The sequence below is a fragment of the Solanum tuberosum genome, unplaced genomic scaffold, assembly GCF_000226075.1.
Source record: "Solanum tuberosum cultivar DM 1-3 516 R44 unplaced genomic scaffold, SolTub_3.0 scf00555, whole genome shotgun sequence".
In the NCBI taxonomy this organism is placed as follows: Eukaryota; Viridiplantae; Streptophyta; class Magnoliopsida; order Solanales; family Solanaceae; genus Solanum; species Solanum tuberosum.
The window spans coordinates 73,523-99,762 of NW_006239476.1; the positions used below are offsets into that span (position 1 = coordinate 73,523).

Consider the following 26,240-nt stretch of genomic DNA (forward strand, 5'->3'; position numbering starts at 1 on the left):
TCCCAATCTTGAATATTATATATTATACTTGGGTATAAAATATAATTTTAAAAGTCCCACAAGTATAATATATAATATTCAAGATTGGGAAAAATCCCAATCTTGAATATTATATACTATACTTGGCCCTAAACTCTCTTTTATAATATAGTGTATAGAATATAGAAACAAAAAAAAGGTGTTTTAACTAAATTATTCTTCATAGAAAATATGAGGAAAAAAGGACTTCTTAGGGATATATAAATAAGTACAAATTTGAAACGGTACAGTTAATAACTTTTGATTATGTTAAAGGATATTTATTTTGAATCAAGATAAAAAGGTTTAAAGGTAACTTATGAACTTGGGTAGTACAATTTATCAGTATTAAATAATTTAATAAAGTAAAAAAAAACACGTAATTATAGTTAAGTTTTTATTTTTATTTGACCACTATATTAAATATATATTTTAACTTTTAATTGTTTAGACATATTTTGAATTTTTTTCCGTTTTATCCTTATATTAACTACTCATTCCAAATTATTTTCAAGTCCATCAAAAACTATACACTACTCCTTAGTCCTTAATATGCACTTTATTTAATTTCTTATGTGTGCAAAGTTCATTGTGAACAAATAAAAATAAATAAAAAATTTATCTTTCAATATATATTACATCATATTTATTGATTGGATATAAATATTCATATGAATATACATTTATAATTTACGATACCGAAGTTATCGATGTATTTTGCTTTCGATGATCACTGGATCACTCACTATCTAAATTAAATTTTCGGAATTTCACGCGGTGAGTGTGAACCAAAGTAAAATGTCTTTCAATTTATAAAACACGTACATAAAGGAATACTACAAGAAACGAATAAATTCTTGACGTTGATGTCCATTGTTTATGGAAAAGCTTGTCTTTCATATTGTTAAGTTTTGCTATTTTTCTTCTTTAATTTGTTGACCAAAATTAGGTTTTTCAATAAATAACTAACACAAATTCCTCCCAAAAAAATTTCTTAGAAGGTTGTCTAAACACTCAAATAGGATTGTAATTTTAATTTGATGGACCACAGAAGATAAGTAAATTTCTTAGTAAATGATGTTTAAACTTTCCCAAAATTAAAATGATATTTTCACTTGGTCACCCACTCAGGTATTGAGGTTCAATAAATTCGAATTCATATTGAAAAGTCTTATATCAAAGGATAAAGTATATTTTATCAAAGACGATTTTATAATCAAAATATCTAAACTAAAGTAAAAAAGTAAGTATAACTCTACCACAACCTTCGTTGGTGTTGGATGCAACTCTCCACTGGATAATCATCGACAAATCTACTTTTCAAAGCTAAGTCCATATTTAATTCAAGCTAACTATTTAGTAATCGTCTAATTAATGCTCATTTGTTTAAAAAAATGCTCTTTAACTAATTAATTGATATTCTTCTAGATAATGTATAATTGGAAATCATAAGATCATATAATAGCTGCACATTTGCATGCTTGGGATTTCTGCTACCTAAAAAGTTCAATGCTCTATAAAAATATTATTATTTCTTTTCTTTTTCAGTCATTAAATAATTGTTTGGAATTATAGCTTTTCGTTCCTCAATATTTTTATCACTCCACTTGCCAAATAAGTAAATTAATTAATCAGTACTACAGAGAAGTCAGTATTAAAAAATGTGGCCGGTGGATCTGTATTAATTACTATATTTTTTCACATCTTATATGTGTGTATTTATGTGTTTTGCTTTTGCATGTCTTCTTAGAAAACACTCCAACAATTTCATGTGTCAAATTACTCGAACTTAGTTAATTTAATTTAAAGTTCCAATTATTCTCTCTATTATTCCTATAAGTTAAATTATTTATACTCCATATTTTCCCATCACAATATTTCTTTTAATACTCCTCCGAGTCCATATTTTTTATAATTCAAAACAAATATTTCTTATACATTAATTTGTTTTCTTTTCGAATTTACTCTTATTTAATTAAATAGATGTTTACATAATCAGGAACACAAATAGAATATGTACTACTATCCCGCTTGTTCATATTAGTTGTCATGTTTTTCTTTCAAAAGTCAGGTTAACTCATTTTAAGATTAAATTAGATTAGATCAACTCAATATGTTATATTTAAAATTTATTAAATATTCCATAAGTACAACAACTCGTAAATTTTCTCGTGTTAATTTGATAAAAATATACATTTTAAAATACTAGTCAATATTCATATAATTTGACTTGGTACTCATGATATATTTTGCATCTGTTTCGTGATGCAGATCCTAGTACAAGCTACCAACGGTAATCATTTGTGCCATCTTTTCCAGCTTTTGAGAACGAAAACAAGGGTGGACACTTGACATCCTGGATCAGCCTGCCTCCTTCTGTATTTATGTTTAGCTAGTCTTTTGCCTTTGAGACGGCTTGTTGTGGTCCACTTTTGGGACTTATATTTTCATATTAGATAGCTCTGTACTTGTGACTTTCAGGTTCTGAAAGAGATTCTACTATATATAGATTTTGTTTGCTTCCGCGTCTGTCTTATTTTATTGTCTAGTGTCGATTCTGCTTAATTCTACCACTACAAAAAAACTGTGAATTACATGGAGATTTTCTTGGGGATTAGTATGAAAATTTGCAGGAAAATAAGTTCCTACGGATTTTCATACTAATCCCCAGGTAATTTACACTTTTCTTATAGTGTACACTTGTACTCTTTAATAGTCGTTCTGGGTACGAATTAACTTACCTATTGATAGGTTATAGGTGTCATCAGGGCCGGCTCTATGCTTTCAAAAATAAGGCCTTTGCCTTAGGCCCCCAAATTTTTGTCAAGAATAAATTATGTGTTAAAATTTTTATAGAAAAATTAATTATTTATGATAAAAAAGTATAATTTTTTTAAAAATAAATTATTTTATCCACATTAACATTTTTTGTACTTTGTTAAAAATAAGAATTAACAGTGAAAAGTGTTGAACAAAGTGAATTACAAATTCTGTTTTATTTCTTTTTAATTTTTAGTTTCAAGCATTACTCTAAGCATATTAAAATGAGGTATACCAAGTCATCAACTTTTTTAGTCAAATTCTATGATTCTAAACTTCTAACTCTTATCTTTATTTAATATTTTATCAACTTATTACTCATATCATTATGTTAACAATGCATATAATAATTGTCTCACTTAAAGGATGTTTTTTCAATGTTGTGTTGATAAAATCTTACCTAAAACTAGTAACTCAAAAAACAATATTAAGTACTAATAATTTTCATCTTAATAGTGTAATTTTTTTTTTTTTGAATAAATACGTATATGAAGTGTATTTATATACGTACATTGGGCCTGGTCTTGTACATAACCCATTTTAATAAAGGGCTTAATGCCTAACTTTTATTTAAAAAAAAAAGAAAAGAAAAAAAAAGAAGTGTATTTATATTTTAGGCCGCGAATTGAAATTTCGCTTTAGGCCCCCAATTACGTTGAGCCGCCCTGGGTGTCCTCATGATTCGAAAAATACAAGTTGAATATAATTCTACTATTGAAAAGCAAAACATAACAACGGGTATCGAATATTTCATTAGTTGCTAAAAACACCATATAATATAGACACGAGTACTTTGTCTACTTTTTCTGGTATTCACAACTTATTAGTTGAGCTTGATTAGCGGTCAAAACCGAGTCACTGAATATACCCAAAGTGCCCTTCACTTCTATATAAACCACAACTCCTTCACTGCCAATTCCTCAACTCTATCCACACAACAAAATTAAAAAAAATACTCTGTTTTTTTCTCTCTTTTCTAAAAAAATCAGTTGAAATGGGTATTTGTACATCATCACCATTGATGACAAAACAAAATGGAAGCATAATGAATTTGCCAGTTACAAAAGTAGCCATGGTGATTCAGATGAACGGAAAACTTCAAGAATTCCGGCAACCCATTACCGCCGGCGAGATCCTTATCCAAAACCCTGATAACTTCCTTTGTAGCTCAGAAGCCATGAATGTCAATTCATTAGTTCCTCAATTAGCCAAAGATGAAATCTTGCAGCTTGGTCAGCTTTATTTTTTTTTGCCGGTTTCTAAATTGCAAACCCCGCTTTCACTTCAAGATATGTGTGTACTTGCTGTTAAAGCAAGCACAGCTCTTAATGATTACTGTAATATAGTAACCGGGTCGTCAGGAATATTAACAAGAAAATTCAAGAAAATGCACAATTGTCATACTAAGGATTTGAACCTGAGACCTGAAGTTTTCGAGTCACCTTTGCCACTACAATACTAGAAGTTTTCTTTCAGGGATTCAAAATTTATATATATCAATCAGCGTCATATGATTTAAAATGACCAAGGATGTCGGAGGAAAATTATATGTAATTTTTTTCGATATAGTCATTTGGTATTCGCAACTCACTTATTGTTTACTATGGACTTGTATGGGTAGGCACGCTAAGGGAAAATGCTTCCTTATCCAGAAGTTTATTATCTCAAGACTTAATTTGAAACGTTTAGTTAAGAATCGAGAGATCTCATATCATATTTTATGGGTGAGTTTATTAATAGTTAGTGAAAGTGAAAAGATCTTGCGTAACACATGAAGAAATCAATTTATGTTTGGTATTAATACTAGCATGTAATTCTGTATATGTTGAAATAGAATGGATGGTAGGCATTCCCAAATGTCCTATATGTATATTGTAACACAAATGCATGTTGATTTTGTCAGAGTAATACTCTGTTCATTCACTTTTATTTGTTATATCTGGACTTGATATACTTATTACGAAAATAATCTAACATGATAATTTTATCACACTATCTCTATTAATTAATTTTTAGTATTAAATCATAGAATGATTCGGAGAATAAGTAATTAATGCTAAGAGTAAACCATAGTCTTTTTTTGATATGTAAAAAGTGACAAATCAAAAATAATACAAGTAAAAGTGAACAGACCTACGAGTACCATTCAAGAATGGGGAGTATTAAATTTGCAAAGGAAATTCCCAGAAAAAAGAAGTATGCTTTTAAATAGGAAGTTCCCATTTCTTGCAAATTGTTGATAGTATTAAGCAGTTAGCGCATGATGTTAAATTAAGGATTGGTACTAGAATTTTGAAATTTTGTACCCATCCTTATTGAACATAATTTTTTTTATATACTCGTGATTTAATTAGTTGGTCCAAATAAGTCCATCATATAATTGGAAGTTTGGGACATTATAATAATCAGGAAGGACAACTGGACAAGTACTACGAAATGTCAATTGTGATAGACCAATTTAACTAATTTGGGAATTGAAGTGCAATTATTGTTCAACTAATAATTTATGGTATTTGTTTTAACTTAGCTTATTAGTAGCTTCCAGCTTTGAGTGATACAGAGTCTAGACCAACAAAAGTTGTGGTTGAATAGTAAGTACTCTTTGCTCCTTAATCAGATGTCTTGAGTTAGAGTCTCTTATATATCCATGTGCATAAACTAGAGTATAAAATTGCCAATTGCACAACAAGAAGGGCCCAAGAAAGTGCAACAGCCAACAAAATTATCTTATCTTGGTTTTGTAGAAAAAAGGAAAAATAACAGTAAATTATTAAACCAACTCTTGTAATTTCAACTCAATAATTGGATAGCTAGCATGTGCTTTTGTCTGTAGGAAGTTGCTGTGATACTTAAAAAGTCTTCAAATTTCAGGTGAGCCAAAACATGAATGTGCAACAATTCTGTCCCTTCATTTAATAAAACACCAACTTGTTTATTCAATCCATTCGTGCGACATTATAGTAATGAAATAAGTTGGCAAATCTACAGCAGATCTATCAAGGGACACACAGATAATACGAAAACACAAAAAAAGACAAAAACCTTAACTCACAACTCACTGCCATGCATTTCCCAGGTCACCAATTTTCTTAAATATTGTAGGATAACGTCGCTCGCGAGTAGGATCAATTTTAAAATAAAGAAATAATACATAACACTCATTGACAATTGGAAAAAAACAAACATGCAGAGTAAGTTATGAGGCGCAAGGCACATTGAGATAACAACATAATCGCACAAGTGAAGTCTGAAGAGGATAGAGTGTATCCATATAGTTTCGATAGACCCTCGACTCAAGTAAAGGATATCAAATCAGGAATACAGGGCACAATGAGAGATGTGAGAAATTTATTTTCTGACTGAACTTTCTCTAGCTAAGACAAATTACATTGTCAGGCCACACAGGGTTAATAGAGTCAAAAACTTAAGTGGGATTTACACGAAAAGAAAACAGAAAAACGAACAACCTTTCATCCACAGCCATAATTTACATCTGGAGTAGCCACAACTGATTCAAATGGGATCTCAACTCTCTCTTTCACGACGCACTGATTTTCACCATTTTCAACAACGGGGACTTTTCTGCTTGCCACCTGTTGAAACAAGTTTGAAACATTGATCTGATTATCCCGTTTCTTTATCTGAGGCTCGAATCCAGCCAAAGTCAAGACAGATATTACACCAACAACTGTGAGTGCTGTCTTGGCTGCTGCACTGAGGAAGAATTTTACCATTCTTAATGGGCTTTTAGGCTCGGATCTTTCATGGTTAGCTTCATCGACATCTTTCCTGGAATGGTGGTTGTGGCTACCAGTTACCCCATTTTGAGTGAGTTTCCGTGCAGATGGCAAGTGTACACCATAACCCTTGTCTGACACCAGGGTACGAGAAGGTCTGCTAGGGTAAGGAGGAAGTAGAAGATCGTTGTTGTCTTCTACTGTTTCAGAAACAAAAGCAATTGCCTCGTGTATGACTTGATAATCCTTGCCTTCGTACCCTTTCAGTGTCTGGAGCAATTTTTCTTGACTATAACCAATCTCAGCCAGCGCTGCTTCTTTTTCATACCATTGTTGCTCTTGTAGTGCCTGAAACATTCGAAATTAAAGGCAATGAGGTATAGCTTCAATAAAGGGGGACAACATAGTTGAAATGCATAAATTCGAAAACAAAAAGAATGCCATAAAAGCCTTGTTGTATACATGTAAAAACAGAGAGCAAGATAATAACAACTTTAGAGGATGCAGTCAATGATCTCAGGCAGGCAACTGGGATAAGGAGTTTCACTAAGTTACTCAGAAATACTGTTTTTCGGAAGAGGCATAGGCCATTGAATCCTTAGGGAACAAGAAAATACTGCAGAGCATTGGGATATTGGACTTTTGACAAGACGAAAACTAATTTACTCACAGATACCATTGGAAGAATCCCGGGCAAAAAAATACTGCTGCTATGGAATATTGGACTACATTGAGTTTGAAACAAATAGGAAGACTATCTTTTTACATATAAGTACCAACCTCATATAAAGATTTTTCATAAAGACGGGCTCGTACAAAGAAGAGATGTTTGCCATCTCACCCGGCATCAGTAGGGATGGGAACAACCTTTGGCTTTACTGTGACCAGTAACGGGCGACACTAGCCATTAACTAAATGCAAAAGAATGTCTTTAACAGGAAAATAAATCTCTTCTAAAATTGACGAATCGTTTCATTTGTAAATACCAGAGGCACCTTGTGACTTTTCATGAAATAAAGATATCAAAACAAGTGCATCAGTTGACACATATTAAGCCCTTATGATAAAGAGAGAACAATTGACTAAAAGTTAGTACTGGCCTCTTCACAAAGATTATGCCTGTTTCAGTGGTAATTCTAAAGCTTATAAATGGCATTGCAATGATTGGACCAGGATCGACTATCGTGGTTACTGGATCAAAAGTTTAACCCTGCATTTAGGGATGGTAGGATACAAAGTATGCCCCCTGCGGAACATCACAACCAAGCACGTGCTACCGTCCCAAGCCCAACATGCCACGACCAAGAGGTAATTTAAGCAAAACAATTATCTAAATTTACATGAAGATTTTTTATACAAACTTCAAACTCTATGATGAAAGCCAGTGATGACACATTTAGGCTGTGGCGTTCTTATTCCATAAGCAAAATGTAATTCATCTTGCAACATGATACAGTCACTCTCCAGTTGACTATGCATAGTAACAGCAACAGACACTTAGCAACAGATCCTAGCTTGCACATTAGATAAGAACGCTATCACTTGAAACACATGCCTCCATGACAAAGTGACCTAGGAATTCCTGTCTGATTGATCAATATTTTGCCAACACATTACCCTCAGAAGTTACTTTATCAAACCTTGGATAATAATCTTTAAGCAATTTAAAGGTAACATGATAAGAACAAATTCGTAATGAGAAATATCACAGCTGGAACTCTTGTTAAGTAGTTGAGAATTCAAGACTTTTCAAAACACCCGATCAATTTTCAGCTGTGTGTCAAAACAGGGGATGGATTATGGGGTTCGACACTGAGATTTCCATTTCTCTTGTTAGAATAGCATGACTGGTCTCGTTTATGAAACGGCGTCTAAAATCAGGTATCTACTTGACCTACAAAGAGACTGCTAGAGCTAGGAATCAGCATTCACATCATTGATGGAATCAATTTAAAAAGTCAACAATTTTAGGGGAAGGTCGTTCAGGTAAGTTATATTTCAAGGATTAGTGAGTAGTAAAAAGTAGCACCTCAAAATCTTTAGCTTCAAAGAGAGATGAGAAAATCACAATATAAGTAATAATATCCAGGTTCACTTGCACTACAATAGGCAAAGGTTCTATTCCCACCCGGAGCTACATTCTCCTACCTCTTTACCCTCTCCTCTGTAGGCCCTTCATCGCTTGTATACAAAAGTAATTGAAGACACAAGATTTGTCACTCAAATCTCAACTGGATTGCTTTTAAGGGTGCTAAGAACTTTATCCACATTAAGGTTGGTCAGGATTTTGAGCTCCGATTTGTCTTGCAACATACAGACAGAGTCAGACACTTCATCTCACAAAAAAGTAGATTCAAAGACTACCATTTAACATTTGACCGTGAACTCAAAGTTGCATACAATAGTCAATAGTCTGCTCAGGTAACTTTAAACCACCTAAGTCCCACTTATCTCACCGAAGAATTTGAAAACGGCTGGCTCCACTTAACTCTACCAAATTCAAAATGACTTCATGTTACGTGGAGTAGATATATACACATTATGTACATAGGCCATAGCAAAGTTAACAAAATGTACAAACCCTAACAGTAGTAAATAACAGCAACGTGCAACAACATTTGAGCCCCAGGGCTTTGGTCTAGTGGTAGGACTGCAGTCGTGATGTGAGTTGGATTTAGCGCACATCACGGTTTCAAACTCTGCCATTGTGCCACAAACAAAAAACTCTGGTGCTTGATTGGAGAAGGGTAGAGGCGCGGATATCTCGGTCATCAGCGTGTGTGTATATGGTAATGTGCAACAGCATTAGAGTCAGATGTATAACTGCATGTCAAATCCTGAAATTCTATACATTTCATTGGAACTGAAGAACACACACGATAATTTATCGAAACGGAGAACTTCTCATCCATTTCTGTCAAGAAGACTTTTATCCACTTCATGATACAAATCTAAACCATGTTAAGTCCATCTAATTCAACATTATACATTACTTAATCTCACCGAAGAAAATTCAATACGAATATCCAACCACAGGTTCCCATCCAGAAAAAATAACCTTAGGCTAACCATCAAATTTGTATCCTAAATTTCAACTCTAAAAACTTTAAAACATATTGCTCCCTAATGCGCAATAAAAGCATCAACAAGAGAACAATAGAAATCACTAATCACAGTAATCACACACAGGAAAATTACCTAAAGCAAATATGTTCATAGCACAACAGATAAACCAGACTACAAAGCTCAGACGGTTGGCTAGGCTACCTGAACTTCCATATTGTTGGTGAGGTTCGATTCCCCACATTGTAATCCCCTCCCCATTTTTCCCTACCCCGATTTTGAAAGAAGAAAAACAAAACTACAGAAACCCCACCAAGAAATTCGATGCAAGTGAGTTAAGAAAATCAAACAAAGCTTCTAGCAACTACTCATTAAGGTTGAACTAGGGGTGTACAGGTCAAACCGTAAAGTCAAACCGAACCGACGAACCAAATCAAACCGAAAAAAAAAACTGATTTGTGGTTTGGGTCGGCGGTTGAAAAAAAAACCGACCACTCTTGGTTTGGTATTAAAAGAAAAAAAATTAAACCGATCCCAAACCAAACCGACATAATATATATATATATAATTATTTATAGATAAAAAAATTATTATTTATAATTTACTTTGTTAATATATTTTTAGTTAGTTTATAGTTTTCAATGTTTATATATTTTATTTCAAATTTGGGCTTGGAAATTTTGTAAATATTAATAAAAAATATTATTTATAATCTACTTTGTTAATATATTTTTAGTTAGTTTATAGTTTTCAATGTTTATATATTTTATTTCAATTATGGGCTTGTAAAATTTGTAAATATTTATTTTGTATTTAGATCCGAAGTTACAATTATATTGTTATAGTTTTTTGAAATTCAAAGTTAACAATTTACTTTGTAAATATTTTGTTTTGTATTCAGTTTGCATGTAGCCTTTAATCTTATTAATTTAATATAATGAGCGTTGATATTTCAAAAAAAAATATTTTGTACTCATGTGAATTTTACCGTCTTTTCGAAAATTTCTATTCATTTAACATTTTTTAAGTTTAGCTTATCACACATGTAAGTGAAAATATATTGGATCTATTTTTTTCAAACACCGTATAGTTGTAAAAAACTGAAAAAATCAAAAGAACCGAGTAAAGTCGAAACCGAAAAAACCGACTTTTATGTGGTTTGGTTTGATTTTTAGATTTAATAAACCGACATAATTGATTTAGGTTTTTTTAATAAAAAACCAAACCAAACCAAACCGACCTATGTACACCCCTACTCACTACAATGAAGGCAACCTCTGCCTATAAATTTATGTGATGCACTCATACAAATTCACTCAATTCCTTCTACTCTTTCATTTTGTACTCATGTGAATTTTACCGTCTTTTCGAAAATTTCTATTCATTTAACATTTTTTAAGTTTAGCTTATCACACATGTAAGTGAAAATATATTGGATCTATTTTTTTCAAACACCGTATAGTTGTAAAAAACTGAAAAAATCAAAAGAACCGAGTAAAGTCGAAACCGAAAAAACCGACTTTTATGTGGTTTGGTTTGATTTTTAGATTTAATAAACCGACATAATTGATTTAGATTTTTTTTAATGAAAAATCAAACCAAACCGAGCTATGTACACCCCTCCCAGGGTTGAACCCTAGATTAGGCGCCGCCTTGCCTATCAAATCAAGAAAATTGAAAATCTTGCAAAATTCTGTAGCATATAAAAAATAACTACAACCCCTCAATCTCAAACTAATTGGAGTCAGTCAGCTACACATAAAAATCTTCAATAATCACACATTTACCCAAACAGGGTAAAAATTCCAAGGTTCAAATTTGAAGTAGAACAAGTATCAAGAAGAGACCTGCAAAGAAGACACTTGGGCTTCAAGTGATTCAAGAGCATCCTTAATCTTCAACAAGCAATCCACTGCTTCATCATCATCCTCATGGGTTTTCCCATCTGGGTCTTCTCCATTTCCAGATTCCACTTCATCTTTCTTAGATGCTTTATGAATACAATTCGTTATCTCTACCCTCAGCTCAGAGATTCTAGCCAGTACTAATCCTATTCTATCTTCATCCATAACTTAAAGATTCTTGATTTTTGGGTTCTGCAAATTGAAAATCTTGAATTTTGCGCAAATGGGGTTTCTGCAATGAGGACAAAGAAGTGGCAAGAAAGTGACAAAAGAAAAAAGAAGAAGCGAAATACAAGTGATTGTGGTGCTTTCTTGAAACTAAAGAGATGACATTAGAGCTTTTCTTTTTTCTATATAAACCCTCTTAACAAAAAAAAAACAAAACAAATTTTCTAATTGTCGATTTTGTCCTTTACCTGAAACTAATATATCTCCAACAAACATTTGATTTTCGGAAATTATTTTTGTGGTCCACGATCACTGTTGCTATTTATTTTGGGTTATAATTAATGAATAACGATAGTACTTGAAGCTTGTTACTTTTACTTTATTAGTTTTATCTTTCATTAACTATTTGTTTATGAGGTCACAAAAAAATAAATCAATTAATTTAAATTATATTAATTTTTTGAAAATGTGGATGCAAGGAAAGTAATGAAATTAATAACAACAAAATCGACAACTAGTTTTTGAGGTGTGAATTAGTTTCAAGATCTAATTTGACATGATATCGACAGACTTTGTTCCGAGAGTAAGCAGGAGGTTTTGGAGCTAATTCTCAAATGGTCTAACAAGTTTTTTGGTTTGACTAACGTTGAATGGTTCAATAGTTGACTATAGTCCTTTCTGCATTTGCCACGCATCTAGTTAAGTACTCTTTCATATATTTCAACCAATATATGAAAGGAGTCTCTGATCAGATTTAGTTGTTATTTTTTTTCATCTTCACTCAACTCTCGGCAAATTATCCCACATATTTTTTCATATTTGATTGAGGCTTTTTAAATCTAAAAGGGGTTATAGTTAAAGATAATGAAAACACCTAATAGTTTAAATATAAAACTCACAAAACTGAAGTAAATTTAACCTATTCACTCCTTTATAATTTACAACACCACTTGTTTATAGTGCCCAACTGCCTTTAGGCTTTTGCATACAATTCTTCTGCTTAGAGCTACAATAACCAATGAAAAACTCTCAACAACAAAGAAAAATAGAAAAACAAGAGAATAAATGAGGTTTGGACCATCCAAATTGTTACAAACTAACTTATGAAAATGAGGATACACTCATTAGTCATTAGGAATGACAGTTGAATCACAACTATAGCACTTTTGTTAAACAACAAGTTCAAATATATCACAAAATTGAACCACTTTTCAATCTGAATAACCCCTTTGATTGTGATTCATCTGACATTCAAAACTTTGAAACTGATCATTCAACCAATTCACTTGAAATAAGGTATCTGAAACTGAAGTTGTGAGGAATCCAATCAATTTTCTTCCACAAATTTTGTTGCTTGGGCTGCTGAAATTTCTTCCTCAAATAAGAAGGTAATGCTAACTCTATCGTTTCGAACAAACCAGATGGACTCACATTCACTTCTTTAACATAAGATTCCACATTTTTTGGAAGGACTAGTTTTTGTTCTTTGTGTACCCTTATGTTTGCCTGAATGTAATCATCTTTAGCCACTTCTAGTTCTTCGAATACTCTCATCGATGTGTACAAACGAAGCTGCATATGTACAAGATATCATCAGTTTTAGGCAAAACAGGAAAAAAGATAGTTTGGATGAAATGTCAGTGTATTACCACAGGATCAGAATGATTTCCTGAGCAAAGAGCAAAGCGTAGGCGAGGATCTGGATGCTCAATTGCATATCCTCTTCTTGCATCGCCAGCCTTAAATCTTTGTTTCGTAAAGAAAAATGACTGAAGCCACTGTTTCGTACAGGAAAAATTAATACATATGAATTCAAGGAGGAAATGTAGTAACATGAGCTCTCTCAAGTACTACAGAAACAGGAACTGAATTTGATTAGTTACCTGACCGGGACGAGGCAACTGGCATTGTAGTATAGAATTCTGAATCATGTCCACACTTACTGTATTCCCTCCAATATTGTAAGCTGACTGAAAAATGAAAAAGTTTACTGAGTTATAAAGAGCCAGTTACACAGCAAAAACTGATTCATTTTAGCAGAATTTTCTTACCTTAAGAAGTAAAGATGCTCTCTTGAGATTACTTCTTGGAATCCCATGAACCAAAAATGCCTGTAACATACACGATGCTGGTTCATAATTTATCGCATAGTAAAAAAGGTCTTGGGATAACTCTTAGGTACAGAAATCTTACATGCATTACTAATGCATTGTGGACATTAATCCAAAAGGCTAGTTTCTCTTCATGTCTCATTTCCTTGGGGGCAACTTCTTCCAATTTTGAGACTAGGTACCTGCATTGGCAAGTTCAAGATTATTCAGAGTTGCACAATTCTGCAAGCTTATTGAACGATCAAAAGTTACACCAAACAGAAATTTAATTTCTCCATGTAATGAACAACTTTTTATAGAAGGCAGAAGCTATCAATACGAAAATACCATCAATAGTCATGTAAATGTACTTATAATCATCATAATGCAGAAGAGTGGTTTAAGATTTTGTTGGTTTGTATGTAAGAGGTATAATATAAAGTACAAATTGAGTTAAAAGGCTTTACCTAAATTGTTTCAGCATTTGTTCAACACCATCTAAGCTCTGACTATCTCGACACAGTCGTTGCACCTCAACCATTCTAACAATGAATCCGCTAAATCCCTTTGAGTCTTCAAAGTGGAAAGGATTGCTCAACAAATTGGAAGGTGAATTTTCTATGCATTGATGTCCCTTCATATCACTCTGAGCTTGAGGAAAAGATTCAAGTGTTGATGATGATACTGAGATGGGAGACGAACTTAAATCACGACTGAATAAAGGTGGATCAGCAAGCTGACAATATATGGCTGAAATGCACTTGATCATTTCCTCAGACAACCGGCTTGGCGAGTAATCATAAAGATTATTAGAACAACTAGTAACATGATGCTCCGTGAGACTCCTGTTTGAAGTTGATGGTTGAGCATGCTGGTTGCAACATAATAAGATATAAATTATTAGTTACTCTACAGTGCATATTAACAAAACTTAGTTCTTGTATTATGTGCAGAGTGTGGTAAATGAAATAAAACTAAATTAAGATTATTATCTAGTTAGCAGTAAGGTACAGGTTGTTTTACGCCCATTTTAGCCAAAAGCTCGAGACTAATGTTAGGGAGACACTTAACTTCATCCCCAAAAGTTAACTCGTGAGGTGAAGGGTTGCAAACCACTTATAAACTGCCTAGGCCTCTCTCTAGCTCCTATCCAATGTAGGAGGGTGTCACACTCAAATCCAGTGCATTACACTCGACTATGTCACTGGCTCGGAACAAGGTTAGGAGGCCTCCCTCTGTTGCTCCAAGTATAGAATTATAGTTAAGAGTTGCAAAACTTAAAAATGATATTTTTTTCTAGCAGTATAATTACCTCCAGCATTGATAAAGGCATAGAATGGTATGAGTCTACAGCATCAGCAAGAGCTGCAACTGAAGGTGAAGCTCTGAATGAACAAGCAGCATGTGATAGGGAAGAATGGCATCTCAAAATGGTTGAGTCAACTAATTTTTGTTTGTCATCATCACATTCTTTGATTGCATTACTCAAAGTAGGCAAAATAGTCTCCTTCACTTGTGCAAACTTCTTTTCATTGGGAGTTGAATTAGTTTTTATTCTATCATCCTTCATGGACAGTGGTTCTAATCGCTTGGCGAATGTTTTCCGATACATTGAAAGAAGATACTTTTCCAAACACATAATTTCCAGCTCCAGAAGAGCAATTTCTCTAACCAAATCCTCATGAGCATGCTGAAAGTTAAGAATAAGAATCAAACATAAATTACTATAGACAGAACAATTCAGCCAGCATTGGTGTATTTGGTATGACTAAAAATATTTTCCATCAAAACGCGGAGAATGACTTCATATCACCAAAACTTTTCCTTTGCAATTATTTCAACACATTAAAGTAAACAAGAAGCAGAACAAGTACAAAAAAAAGAAGAAAATCAGGTAAACAAACTTCTTACATCAATCTCTTCCTTAGAAGAATCATGGCGTCTGCCGCCATATAATTGTCTCTTCTTCAGCTCAACATACTTCTTTTCTATCCCAGTATCCTATTTACAACAACAATGAACTACGCCTCAATCCAACACTCAAAGGTAATGGTAAATTAATAAAGTCTTACCAAATCAAGATGGTGTGAATATTTGCACAATTCACTAATCTTTTCTTCCTCCATTGTCTTCATCAATTAATTAAACTGCATGTCAATGTGAAAGTTCTGTCATTTTAACATGACAAGTAGTATAGCAGAGTGTTATAAGTAGAGTAGAGAAAATAATTAAGCATATTGGAAAAGACCCTACAAATTTAAAAATAAAATTTACTGAAACAGAGCATTAATTGCAGCTATGTATAACAAAAGATGTACATCTACCCAAACAGAAGCAAGAAAAACAAGTTGTGACAAATTCCAAGAAACATTAAATTGGTAACAACAACAATACTTTAAATATTGAGACTACTTACCCAGTCACCACAAGTTTCCTAAAATAATACTCAATTATATATATATATCTAGTGGTTCACTCTGATTGTTAGTAGCATTTCATATTTTTCACTCCAAGGTATGGTCTTATATTTATGAATTATGAGCGCATGCATTCATTCACTTGAGGTTTCTTTAAACGTGTGGCTTATTTTGAGTCTTTCACTACCCTTTACTTTTTGTTTAATCATCTCGTATTTGGATCATCATTCAAGTGCGTAAAAATTTGCAAGTCTATTCACTTTGGAATAACTTTAGAAATGCGGTGACTGAAGTTAGACTTGAACCTCACACAAATGTGTGAAGTTTCATATTGTAGCTGAAATTCAGACATATGCTAAATTTGAGTCATTTTCGGCTAATGTTCATGTAGATATAGCTGAAGTTCAGACAACACTAGGCTTTTGCATCTCTGAAGTTGTTTCAAAATGAATAGACGTGAAAAAAAAATGCAAAGTTAAATAGCGATATCCAAATGAAATACCTTGCGAAATAAAACAGATATTTTTTATTAGATGAAGTTTGGATCCTATATTTTGCACAATATTATTCTTTGTTGGTGAGGCTTTGACTAGTCACTTAGAAAGCAATACTACCTTTTTAGTGGACTACTTTTATGAAAAGGGGCCGGGAGCCTTTTGTTGCATTAAAAGAAGTAAATTAGCTGGTAACCTTTTTTATTTCAACAAAGTCACATTTTAGACTTTGGAATATACACTAGGCTAAAGAAGTACCAAAGTTTTTTCTTTAATGCATTTGCCCAATTATTACCAAATGACAAAAGGAAATTGTATAACGTATTTAATGTATGTACTAGCTTTAAAATTGACATTATAAGAAGCAGTACTATCACTTAACATATATATCCGACAGGAAAGGACTGATTTTATAAATTGAAAGGTCCTCCTAGCTTACACATGAACATGTTCCCAATTTTATTTCAAATGAGAACTAACGTGGACAAGCTAGCTACTTCTTTAATTTGAGCTACATTCAAAAAACCAATATAATGGTCGTTAATCATGATATAAAGATACAATGCTAATGTGCTAACTAAAATTAGAGATGTAATTTAGTTTAACTAATTAGCTAAGTAATGTCACGATTCAAAATCATGACACGTATTGTCTGCTTTAATCCAATGTGTCTCATGTATGATTCGCCTAATGTATCATATGCACACTTCTTAATTAAAAACTTATTATCCTAGAAGTTTGTCAATCCTTCTCTGACTTGCCCTCTATCATGGTCGTCACAATACCTCACAAGTACTTCGCATTTCCTTTAAATTAAAACTTGTATATATATATGTCTCTGTCGTTTTATAAGGTCTTCTCCTTAACTGTTCTTTTAAATCATTTCATTATAACACCGTAAAATAAGATCATATCACCCAAATCCAATCACGGGGGGAAACAAATCTTATCAGTACGTAGTTGTGGGGGAAAAGGAATGGATATATTTAAAAAAGTAAGTTGGTGGGCTTTATCCTTCAAGGAGATGCACTAACAAGAGATCACCTCAAAAGGGCTGAAAGGTGAAGGGTCAAAGCAATTGCAAAAAGAATGTGAGAAATTGAAATGACTAGTCTAGTAATATTCATTTGTCAACAATTTATGTTGTGATTATATATAATAAAAAAAGTGTGACGAGATGAATATAATTCGTTATAGATTAACCTTTATCTGAAGTCATGAATCTAAACCTTAAAACTGAGGAAACTTGTGGTAGTTAAAAAAAAACTTTTTTCATATAATAATTTTACGTGACGCGACGTGAATTCAGATTAATCAACATTCTAATAGAATTAGAATGTTGTTAGTATGCGACGACCGAAAAGTATATATTGTGTCACAGCTAGTAAGATGCATGGGACAATGTGCATTTTGGATGATTACTTAACAGTGAATTGAAAGAAGAAAAGACGACATTCTTTCTAAAAGTTGTAAAGTGATGATGAACAAATATTGAAAGAGAAAAGACAAACATGCATTCTTTGGTTTAAAGGGTGAATACTTTCTTGGTGCACACATCGATGACCAACGCCCACGTGTGACTCATTGCCTCACCTTACAACAATCACTTTTTTTTTTTGGTTTTTCACCCGGTGTCCAGAGCCCACATTGAAGTTCGAACTAAATTTGGATCGCGTTCTGCAGGGCCCATTCGGGGGTAACACTCCCAACAGAATTGTCTCCATATCCAAGGCTTAAACCTGAGACCTCTAATTAAGGATGAAACACTTCTACCGATGCACCACAACCCATATTGGTACGACAATCACTTTCTTACCTATGGTTTTGTGGCTTTAGTCGAGACTCGAATTAATGAGGGTAACAATGTCATTAATTTAGCTTGATATATTTTTATGTGGGGTTAACTCCTAGCTATAGCTAATATGCAAATTCAGAATTTTTACTTTCTCAGAGATTTTATGATTGAAGTCGTTATATTCTAAAGTTATAAGTTCATATTTTATTACAGTATTTTTATAATTTTTTACACTTAAAATTTACTTCATGTTTACTTTTTAACTACACCCACTCCTCGTTTATTCCCTGGCTCACATCTAATTACTTCAAAGATAATTATATTCAAATAATTAATAAAAATTTTGAATTTAAAAAATAAGATAGCTAACTCTTGCATTACGTGTGAATTCTCTTCTCTTCCACTCAATTGATCAATCAATTCCAAACTAATTATGATTAGCGATAAGTCACGTTTCAATCTAATACAAGTAAAGAATTTGTCTCTTTAAGGCAAATTGAAGGAATATTACCTTTCACTATTTCAATTATATATACAACTTGAACTAATATCATAGCAAGATACATAAACTGACTTATTCCTAATTAAGAGTATTTATTTAAAATGTCTAGAACAAAAAAACAAGTAACTTCATATATTCGTCTAAAATATAAGAACCTTAAGTAACTTGCCAAACAGTAAAACGAAAAAGCTATTTACAAAAATCCATTCTAATTTAATTACTGAAAAATAAATACAAGAAATATGTAAAATATTAGCTAATGATCCTAGCAGAAAACCTAGGTCATGGTAATGTAGTTTAGTGATTAATAAAATAGGAGAAAATCACGAGATACATTATTATGTAAGTTATTCTTATTTTTTCATTTCATAATAAAAAGTAATTCGATATTTAATCGAGATACACACTATCATTATAAAAAAAACCATAGGTCTTGCCGGTAAGCCAAGTGCTAACAATTTTTAAAGGAAGTGACAGACATGCTCACAGACCAATTAATAAAAACATAAGTATATAGATAATAGAGCTTCATTAATGATCATCTCATATGATGCCACACTTACCGCTGATTCGATTAACTCCCAACACATTAGGATGAGTATCACAAGTTAAGGTTAATTTTTGTTAGTCCACTTTAAAATTTTCACTTTTTTTTTGAAAAATTTAATATAAGTTTTTACCACGCCATTCATATTAATTGATATATAATCATTAATCTTAGATCTTGAAATATTATTAATTTGAAGATAAATTTTTTTTTATCGATATATTAAAAATAACAAATAAAAAAAAAATTATTTTGTGAAACGGTACACGTAACTTCCTTAATTTTCTGAAACAGTATAAAGTATCTCCAACAATTTCTCTACCTTCTTTCTTTGACTTACTATTTCATTTTTCAGTAGTTCTTTTTTGCATTTTCAGGTATTAAACTACTTTGCTTTTTTCTTTGCTTTAGAATATTTTTTAAGCTATATTTCTTTCTTCCGTGTAAAATAATCTGAGACATTTTATATATAATATATACATAGTCCTATAATATTTCTTGATGTTAAAAGTTTATGTCAATAATGTTATCAAAGAACTTAGCATCTTTCAAGAACCCGACTTTTCCTTCTTTGTTTTACTAAGAATTTAGATCTCTTCATAATTTATAAAATAATTAATTAAAAAAAATCCTAAAAGGATGTTAAATGGATACGATCAAGTAAAATAAAACGGTAGGAGTACTTAACTTTATTGAGTAATCAATATGATGTGTTGAATTTATTAACAACAATTGGACTATGGGAAATTGGGGACATGAATAGTATAATAGTAATACTAGTTAAAGAGAAGGAATCTGGGGTTAGATAAAGAAAGATGTTCAATCTGTACCAAATTTATTTATTTCAATTTTTCTCGAAACTATAATTGATAAATAATATATTTCTTATTTTGTTCGTTGATACCATAGTCGTTTAGATAAAGATAAGAAAACAAAACCATATTTCTTATAATAATAATAATACATAGATAAATGTACACTTTGTGCTGTATTTGCAATTGTGTGAATCTAGAAAAGAACGTTCTAAAGACTTATTGGAAATCTTACCAAAACATATTGCATGTGCCCCTTAAAATTTTAAAACAAAATTCCAGCGGCGATTTTAAGTCACATAAATATTTATAACAAAAATTACATATTATAAGTGATCTAAAGACTTATTGGAAATTATTTTTTTTTGTTTTTCATGCCCGATGTCCAAAGTCCACGTTAGAGCTACGATTAAATTTAAATCACACTCTACAGGGCTCATTCGAGGGTGACACTCCCAATAGGGTTTTTTCCATACCCAATGCTCAAACTCGAATTGATAGGGTAACAATATCATTAATTTAGCTTGATATATTCTTATGTGGGGCTAACTCCTAGCTAATAGCTATAGCTAATATGCGAATTCAAAATTGAATTCGTTATATTCTAAAGTTATAAGTTCATATTAGTTACAGTAACTTTATAGTTTTTTACCCTTAAAATTTACTTCATGTTTACCTTTTAACTACATCCACTCCTCGTTTATTCCCTGGCTCACATCTAATTACTTCAAAGATAATATATTCAAATAATTAATATAAATTTTCGATTTAAAAAATAAGATAGCTAACTCTTGCATTACGTGTGAATTCTCTTCTCTTCCACTCAATTGATCAATCAATTCCAAACTAATTATGATTAGCAATAAGTCACGTTTCAATCTAATACAAATAAATAATTTGTCTCTTTAAGGCAAATTGAAGGATTATTACCTTTCACTATTTCAATTATATATACAACTTGAACTAATATCATATATTAATTGATATATAGTCATTAATCTTAGGTCTTGAAATATTATTAATATTGAAGATAAAAAAAATTATCGATATATTAAAAATAAAAAATTATTTTGTGAAACGGTACATGTAACTTCCTTAATTTTCTGAAACCGTATCAAATATTTCCTACAATTTCTCTACCTTTTTTCTTTGACTTACTATATCATTATATTCTTCTTTTATCTCTCTTTCATTAATTATCATCTTTTTGTTATGTTTTTTTCAGGGTTAGGATCCCTTCCATTAGCATTTTTCAGTAGTTCCTTTTTGCATTTTCAGGTAATGAACTACTTTGCTTTTTTTCTTTGCTCTAGAATTTTTTTTTAACCTATGTTTCTTTCTTCCATGTAAAATAATCTGAGAAATTTTATATAGGGAAAAAGGACAAATATACCTTCGACCTATCGTAAATGGTGTGCAGATACCCTCCGTCATACCATTGGGACATTGATGCCCCTGTCGTCTAAAAACTAGAGCATATATGTCATTCACTCTAACGGAAGACTAAATCTTATCCGTCGATCCGATATTTAATCGGCAAATAAAGATTATGACACGTGTATGTCCGTTAGTATAAAGGGTATATATGCTCTAGTTTTTGGACGGCAAGGGCACCAATGTCCCAAAAGTATGATGAAGGGTATCTGCATACCATTTATGATAGTTCGGAGATATATTTATCCTTTTTCCCTTTTATATATAATATATGCATAGTCATGTAATATTTCTTCATGTTAAAGTTTATGTCAATAATGTTATCAAAGAACTTAGCATCTTTCAAGAACCCGATTTTTCCTTCTTTGTTTTACTAAGAATTTAGATCTCTTGATAATTTACAAAATAATAATTTTTAAAAAAATCCTTGAAAGAGTGTTAAATCGATGTGATGAAGTAAAATAAAAAGGAAGGAGTACTTATCTTTATTGAGTAATCAATATGATGTGTTGAATTTAGTAACAACAATTGGACTATGGGAAGTTGGGGACATGAATAGTAATAGTAATATTTTAGTTAAGGAAGGAATCTGGGGTTAGATAAAGAAAGATGTTCAATCTGTACCAAATTTATTTAATTCTATTATTCTCGAAACTATAACTGATAAATAATATATTTCTTATTTTGTTTCGTTTGATACCATAGTCGTTTAGATAAAGATAAGGAAACAAAACCGTATTTCTTTTAATAATAATACATAGATAAATGTACACTTTGTGCTGTACTTTTTATTGTGTGAATCTAGAAAAGAACGTTCTAAAGACTTATTGCAAATCTTACCAAAACATATTACATGTGCCCCTTAAAATTTTAAAACCAGCGATTTTAAGTCACACAAAATATTTGTAACAAAAATTATATATTATAAGTGATCTAATTATATAAATATTTTACGAAGACTTATTGGAAATCTTACCAAAACATATTGCATGTGCCCCTTAAAATTTTAAAACCAGCGATTTTAAGTCACACAAAATATTTGTAACAAAAATTATATATTATAAGTGATATAATTGTATAAATATTTTATGGTGTGGTAATTAAAGTACCTAGATGACGATTTTAAGTCACATAAAATATTTGTAACAAAAATTATATATTATAAGTGATATAATTGTATAAATATTTTATGGTGTGGTAATTAAAGTACCTAGATGTTGAGAATAACAGGCAGCAATATAAATTTATATTGTTCACAATTTCAGCATGTGGAGGAGTTAGGTTATTGTAGATAAGAATTATAGGAAATTAGGACTCTTTTTTATATGCTATGCTATTAAACAGCCAAAGGCAAATATTATTACGACTAAATTAAGAATAGAAATATGAGTTGCAAGAAAAAGATTTTTTGTACTATTGCATTGTTTTATTCAAAAATTCCTTTTCTTGCAACATTTCAAAGTAAAACAGTTGTTCTTCGCTTCCGCGGCGGGGTTACTAGAAGGGAACAACTCCTTTCTCCTTTGTCTTTCTTTTCTAATTGAAAGTAGCAAGCCATTCTAGTATTGGTAAAGAGGTCGGATAGATAGAAGGTTGCTCATCCAGTCCAGCGGATCAATGTTCTATCAAATAGAACAAGATGTTCTTCTTTTGACTTCACGTAGTTATTATTTCTCCTAAATACATAAGAGACACACATACATATTTTTCTCTATATCCTCTCATACCTCGCCGGGAAAATGATAACTTTACTCAAGGAAACTCCGTTCTTCTATATCATCTTGGGTGATAAGTTGATTGGAATGACACTCGAATTCTCACTTTGATCCATCAATTTTTTGATTCATACATTATTTTTTGGAGGGTTTTAATCTATGCAGTGGCGATAAGTGAATGGAGGATTACGAGATATATATTCGTCTGATCAAGAATCTTACGACGGACTCGAGAATGAGGAGCCTGATTCTCAAGGAGGAAATTCCTGTAAGGTGCTTTAAAAACCCTAGAATTTTTCTTTATGAACTGATTTTTTAGTTTATTTGTTTCGTTTTTTGTGTTGAACCTACAATTTTGATAGATGATCATGTATGTTATGTTATAGGAGTAGTAATTTAAAACAATAGCATCTTAGGTCAGTAAGTATTAGTGTAATTCTCTTGCTACTTAGAGATTAGGGTATGGACTGTGGCCACTGCTTCTGCAAATGACTGTGAGAACTAATTCTTTGAGTAGAACCTGCACCTCTTTATTGATTCTGCCATATTTAATTCTACTTCTTATAAACGTGTTAATCTTGAATTTTTGGCCTTTTTTAAAGATTTATGAGCAGAGGGTCTATAGGAAACGACTTTCTATCTATCATGAGGTGGGGTAGTGTCTAGGGTGTACACTCTACCTCCCCAAACCCTACTTTGTGACTACACTGAGTATGTTGTTGTTTTTAAGTGGTAATTTCAAAGACACTTTGCGCCTTTATTACAGTTTAGATAAAGAAATTTATAAAAAAAAACTTAAAAACCTATAAAGGAAAGCCTGGTAAATACCCTAAACTTCAATCAATCAATTATGCCCTAATCCCAAACTAGCAAGAGAATTACACAAATACTTACTGACCTAAAATCCTACATGTTTTAAATTATTTAAATTAATACTCCTATCACATATTCACACATACATGACATGATCATCAAAATTTTAGGTTCAACATGTACAAAAAAAGGAAACTAAAAAATCAGTTATAAAGAAAAATTTCAGGGTTTTTAAAGCACCTTGCAGGAATTTCCTGTGGAGGAGCAGCCACCTCATTCTCGAGTCCGTCGTGAGATTCTTGATCAGATGAATACATATCATCAGCGCTGCTCCCGTAATCCTCCATTCACTTTTCGTTGCTGCACAGATTGAAAACCCCAAAAAAAATGATCAATGAATCAAAAAACCGATGGATCGAAGTGAGAGAATTCGAGCGTTCCAATCAGCTTATCACCAAAGATGATATAGAAAAATGGATCGTGTTTTTACGGCGAGAGAAAAATATGTATGTGTGTTTTTGTTAATTTTATGGGGAAAGGGCTTTACTTATTTTAAGCCAAAGTGCTAATAATTAATTTCCACATACTCACAGACCAATTATATAGATAAGAGCTTCATTATATAACGCCACACTTAAAAGTTTATTTGACTTTTTTTTTTTAAAAGGTAGTTTTTAAGTTACTCTCTTCTACCACTTTTAATTGTTGTGTTATACTTTTTGAATGTTAATTTTACTAATTTTTAAAATTAAATTAATTGATATTTAAAATAGTCATTAGTTTTATATTTTGAAAAATTATTAATATTGAGGTTAAAATAGAAAAAGAATAATTACTTTTTTTAATACACTAAAAATAAAAATTATTTTTAAAACAGTGAATTTGTAAAATTAATAGATTATTTTATTTTGTGAAACGGTACCTATAATTCTTCCTTAATTTTCTGAAACTGAATCAAATATCTCCTACAATTTCTCTATAGAGAGTAACTTCTTTTATCTCTCTTCCATTATTTATAATCTTTTTGTTACATTTTTTTTCAGGGTTAGCACTTTCCGTTTCCAGGTATTGAACTACTTTGCTTTTTCTTTGCTCTAGAATTTGTTTTAACCTATATTTCTTTATTTAGTGTAAGATAATATGAGAAATCTTATATTATTTAATTTACATGTAATATCTCTTGACTCTTGATGTTAAAGTTTATGTCAATAATGTTATCAAAGAACTTAGCATCTTGTAAGAACCCAACTTTTCCTTCTTTTTTTTTTTGGTTCTAAGAATTTAGATCTCTTGATAACTTACAAAATAATTTTTAAAAAAGAGTGTCAAATCAATACGATCAAATAAAATGAAACAGAGGGAGTAACCAATATGATGTGTTGAATTTATTAACAACAATTGGACTATGGGAAATTGGGGACATGAATAGTAATAATAAAGAGAGAATCTGGGGTTAGATAAAGAAAGATGCTCAATCAGTAGAAAATTTATTTATTTTTCTCGAAACTATAACTGATAAATACTACGTATATTTTTTATTTTGTTTCTTTGGATACCATATTTGTTTAGATGAAGATAAGAAAATAAAACCATATTTTCTTTTAATAAAAATAATGCATAGATAAATGTACACTTTGTGCTGTATTTGTAATTGTGTGAATCTAGAAAAGAACGTTCTAAAGACTTATTGGAAATCTTACCAAAACATATTGCATGTGCAAATTTAACAGAAATTTACTTGTTATAAGTGATCTAATTGCATAAATATTTTACCGCATAGTAATTAAAGTGTGTTAGGAAAACCCGGTGTCTTAGGACCTAGACGTTGAGAATAACAGGCACCAACATAAATTTATATTGACCACAATTTCAGCATATCGAGGAGTTAGGTTATTGTAGATAAGAATTATA

The 26,240-nt window shown here is 31.5% G+C and overlaps 2 protein-coding genes across 2 annotated transcripts; both read right to left on the reverse strand.

Annotated features, from left to right (window-relative positions):
- Window positions 1-6,082: 6,082 nt before the first annotated feature.
- Window positions 6,083-11,883, reverse strand: LOC102591324 (plastid division protein PDV2). The gene is made up of 2 exons (XM_006365432.2): window positions 11,486-11,883; window positions 6,083-6,923 (listed from the first exon to the last, which is right to left on the reverse strand). The coding sequence occupies exons 1-2, from the start codon at window positions 11,705-11,707 to the stop codon at window positions 6,309-6,311; spliced, it is 837 nt and encodes a 278-aa protein (XP_006365494.1). The 5' UTR covers window positions 11,708-11,883; the 3' UTR covers window positions 6,083-6,308.
- Window positions 11,884-12,614: 731 nt separating this feature from the next.
- On the reverse strand, window positions 12,615-15,996 carry LOC102601922 (uncharacterized). Its single transcript, XM_006365460.2, has 9 exons — window positions 15,873-15,996; window positions 15,712-15,801; window positions 15,113-15,490; window positions 14,268-14,671; window positions 13,904-14,003; window positions 13,762-13,821; window positions 13,594-13,680; window positions 13,360-13,488; window positions 12,615-13,282 (listed from the first exon to the last, which is right to left on the reverse strand). The coding sequence occupies exons 1-9, from the start codon at window positions 15,933-15,935 to the stop codon at window positions 12,980-12,982; spliced, it is 1,614 nt and encodes a 537-aa protein (XP_006365522.2). The 5' UTR covers window positions 15,936-15,996; the 3' UTR covers window positions 12,615-12,979.
- Between the last annotated feature and the right edge of the window lie 10,244 nt (window positions 15,997-26,240).

Bases quoted from the DNA above. Each gene is read 5' to 3' on its own strand.
- LOC102591324 (XM_006365432.2), bottom strand. From the start codon at position 11,707: ATGGATGAAGATAGAATAGGATTAGTACTGGCTAGAATCTCTGAGCTG. The intron at 6,924-11,485 runs GTCTCTTCTTGA...CGAATGTTTCAG, and splicing joins CCCAAGTGTCTTCTTTGCAG to GCACTACAAGAGCAACAATG.
- LOC102601922 (XM_006365460.2), bottom strand. From the start codon at position 15,935: ATGAAGACAATGGAGGAAGAAAAGATTAGTGAATTGTGCAAATATTCA. The intron at 15,802-15,872 runs GTAAGACTTTAT...TGTTGTAAATAG, and splicing joins ATTCACACCATCTTGATTTG to GATACTGGGATAGAAAAGAA. The intron at 13,681-13,761 runs GTAAGAAAATTC...TTCATTTTTCAG, and splicing joins GAGCATCTTTACTTCTTAAG to TCAGCTTACAATATTGGAGG.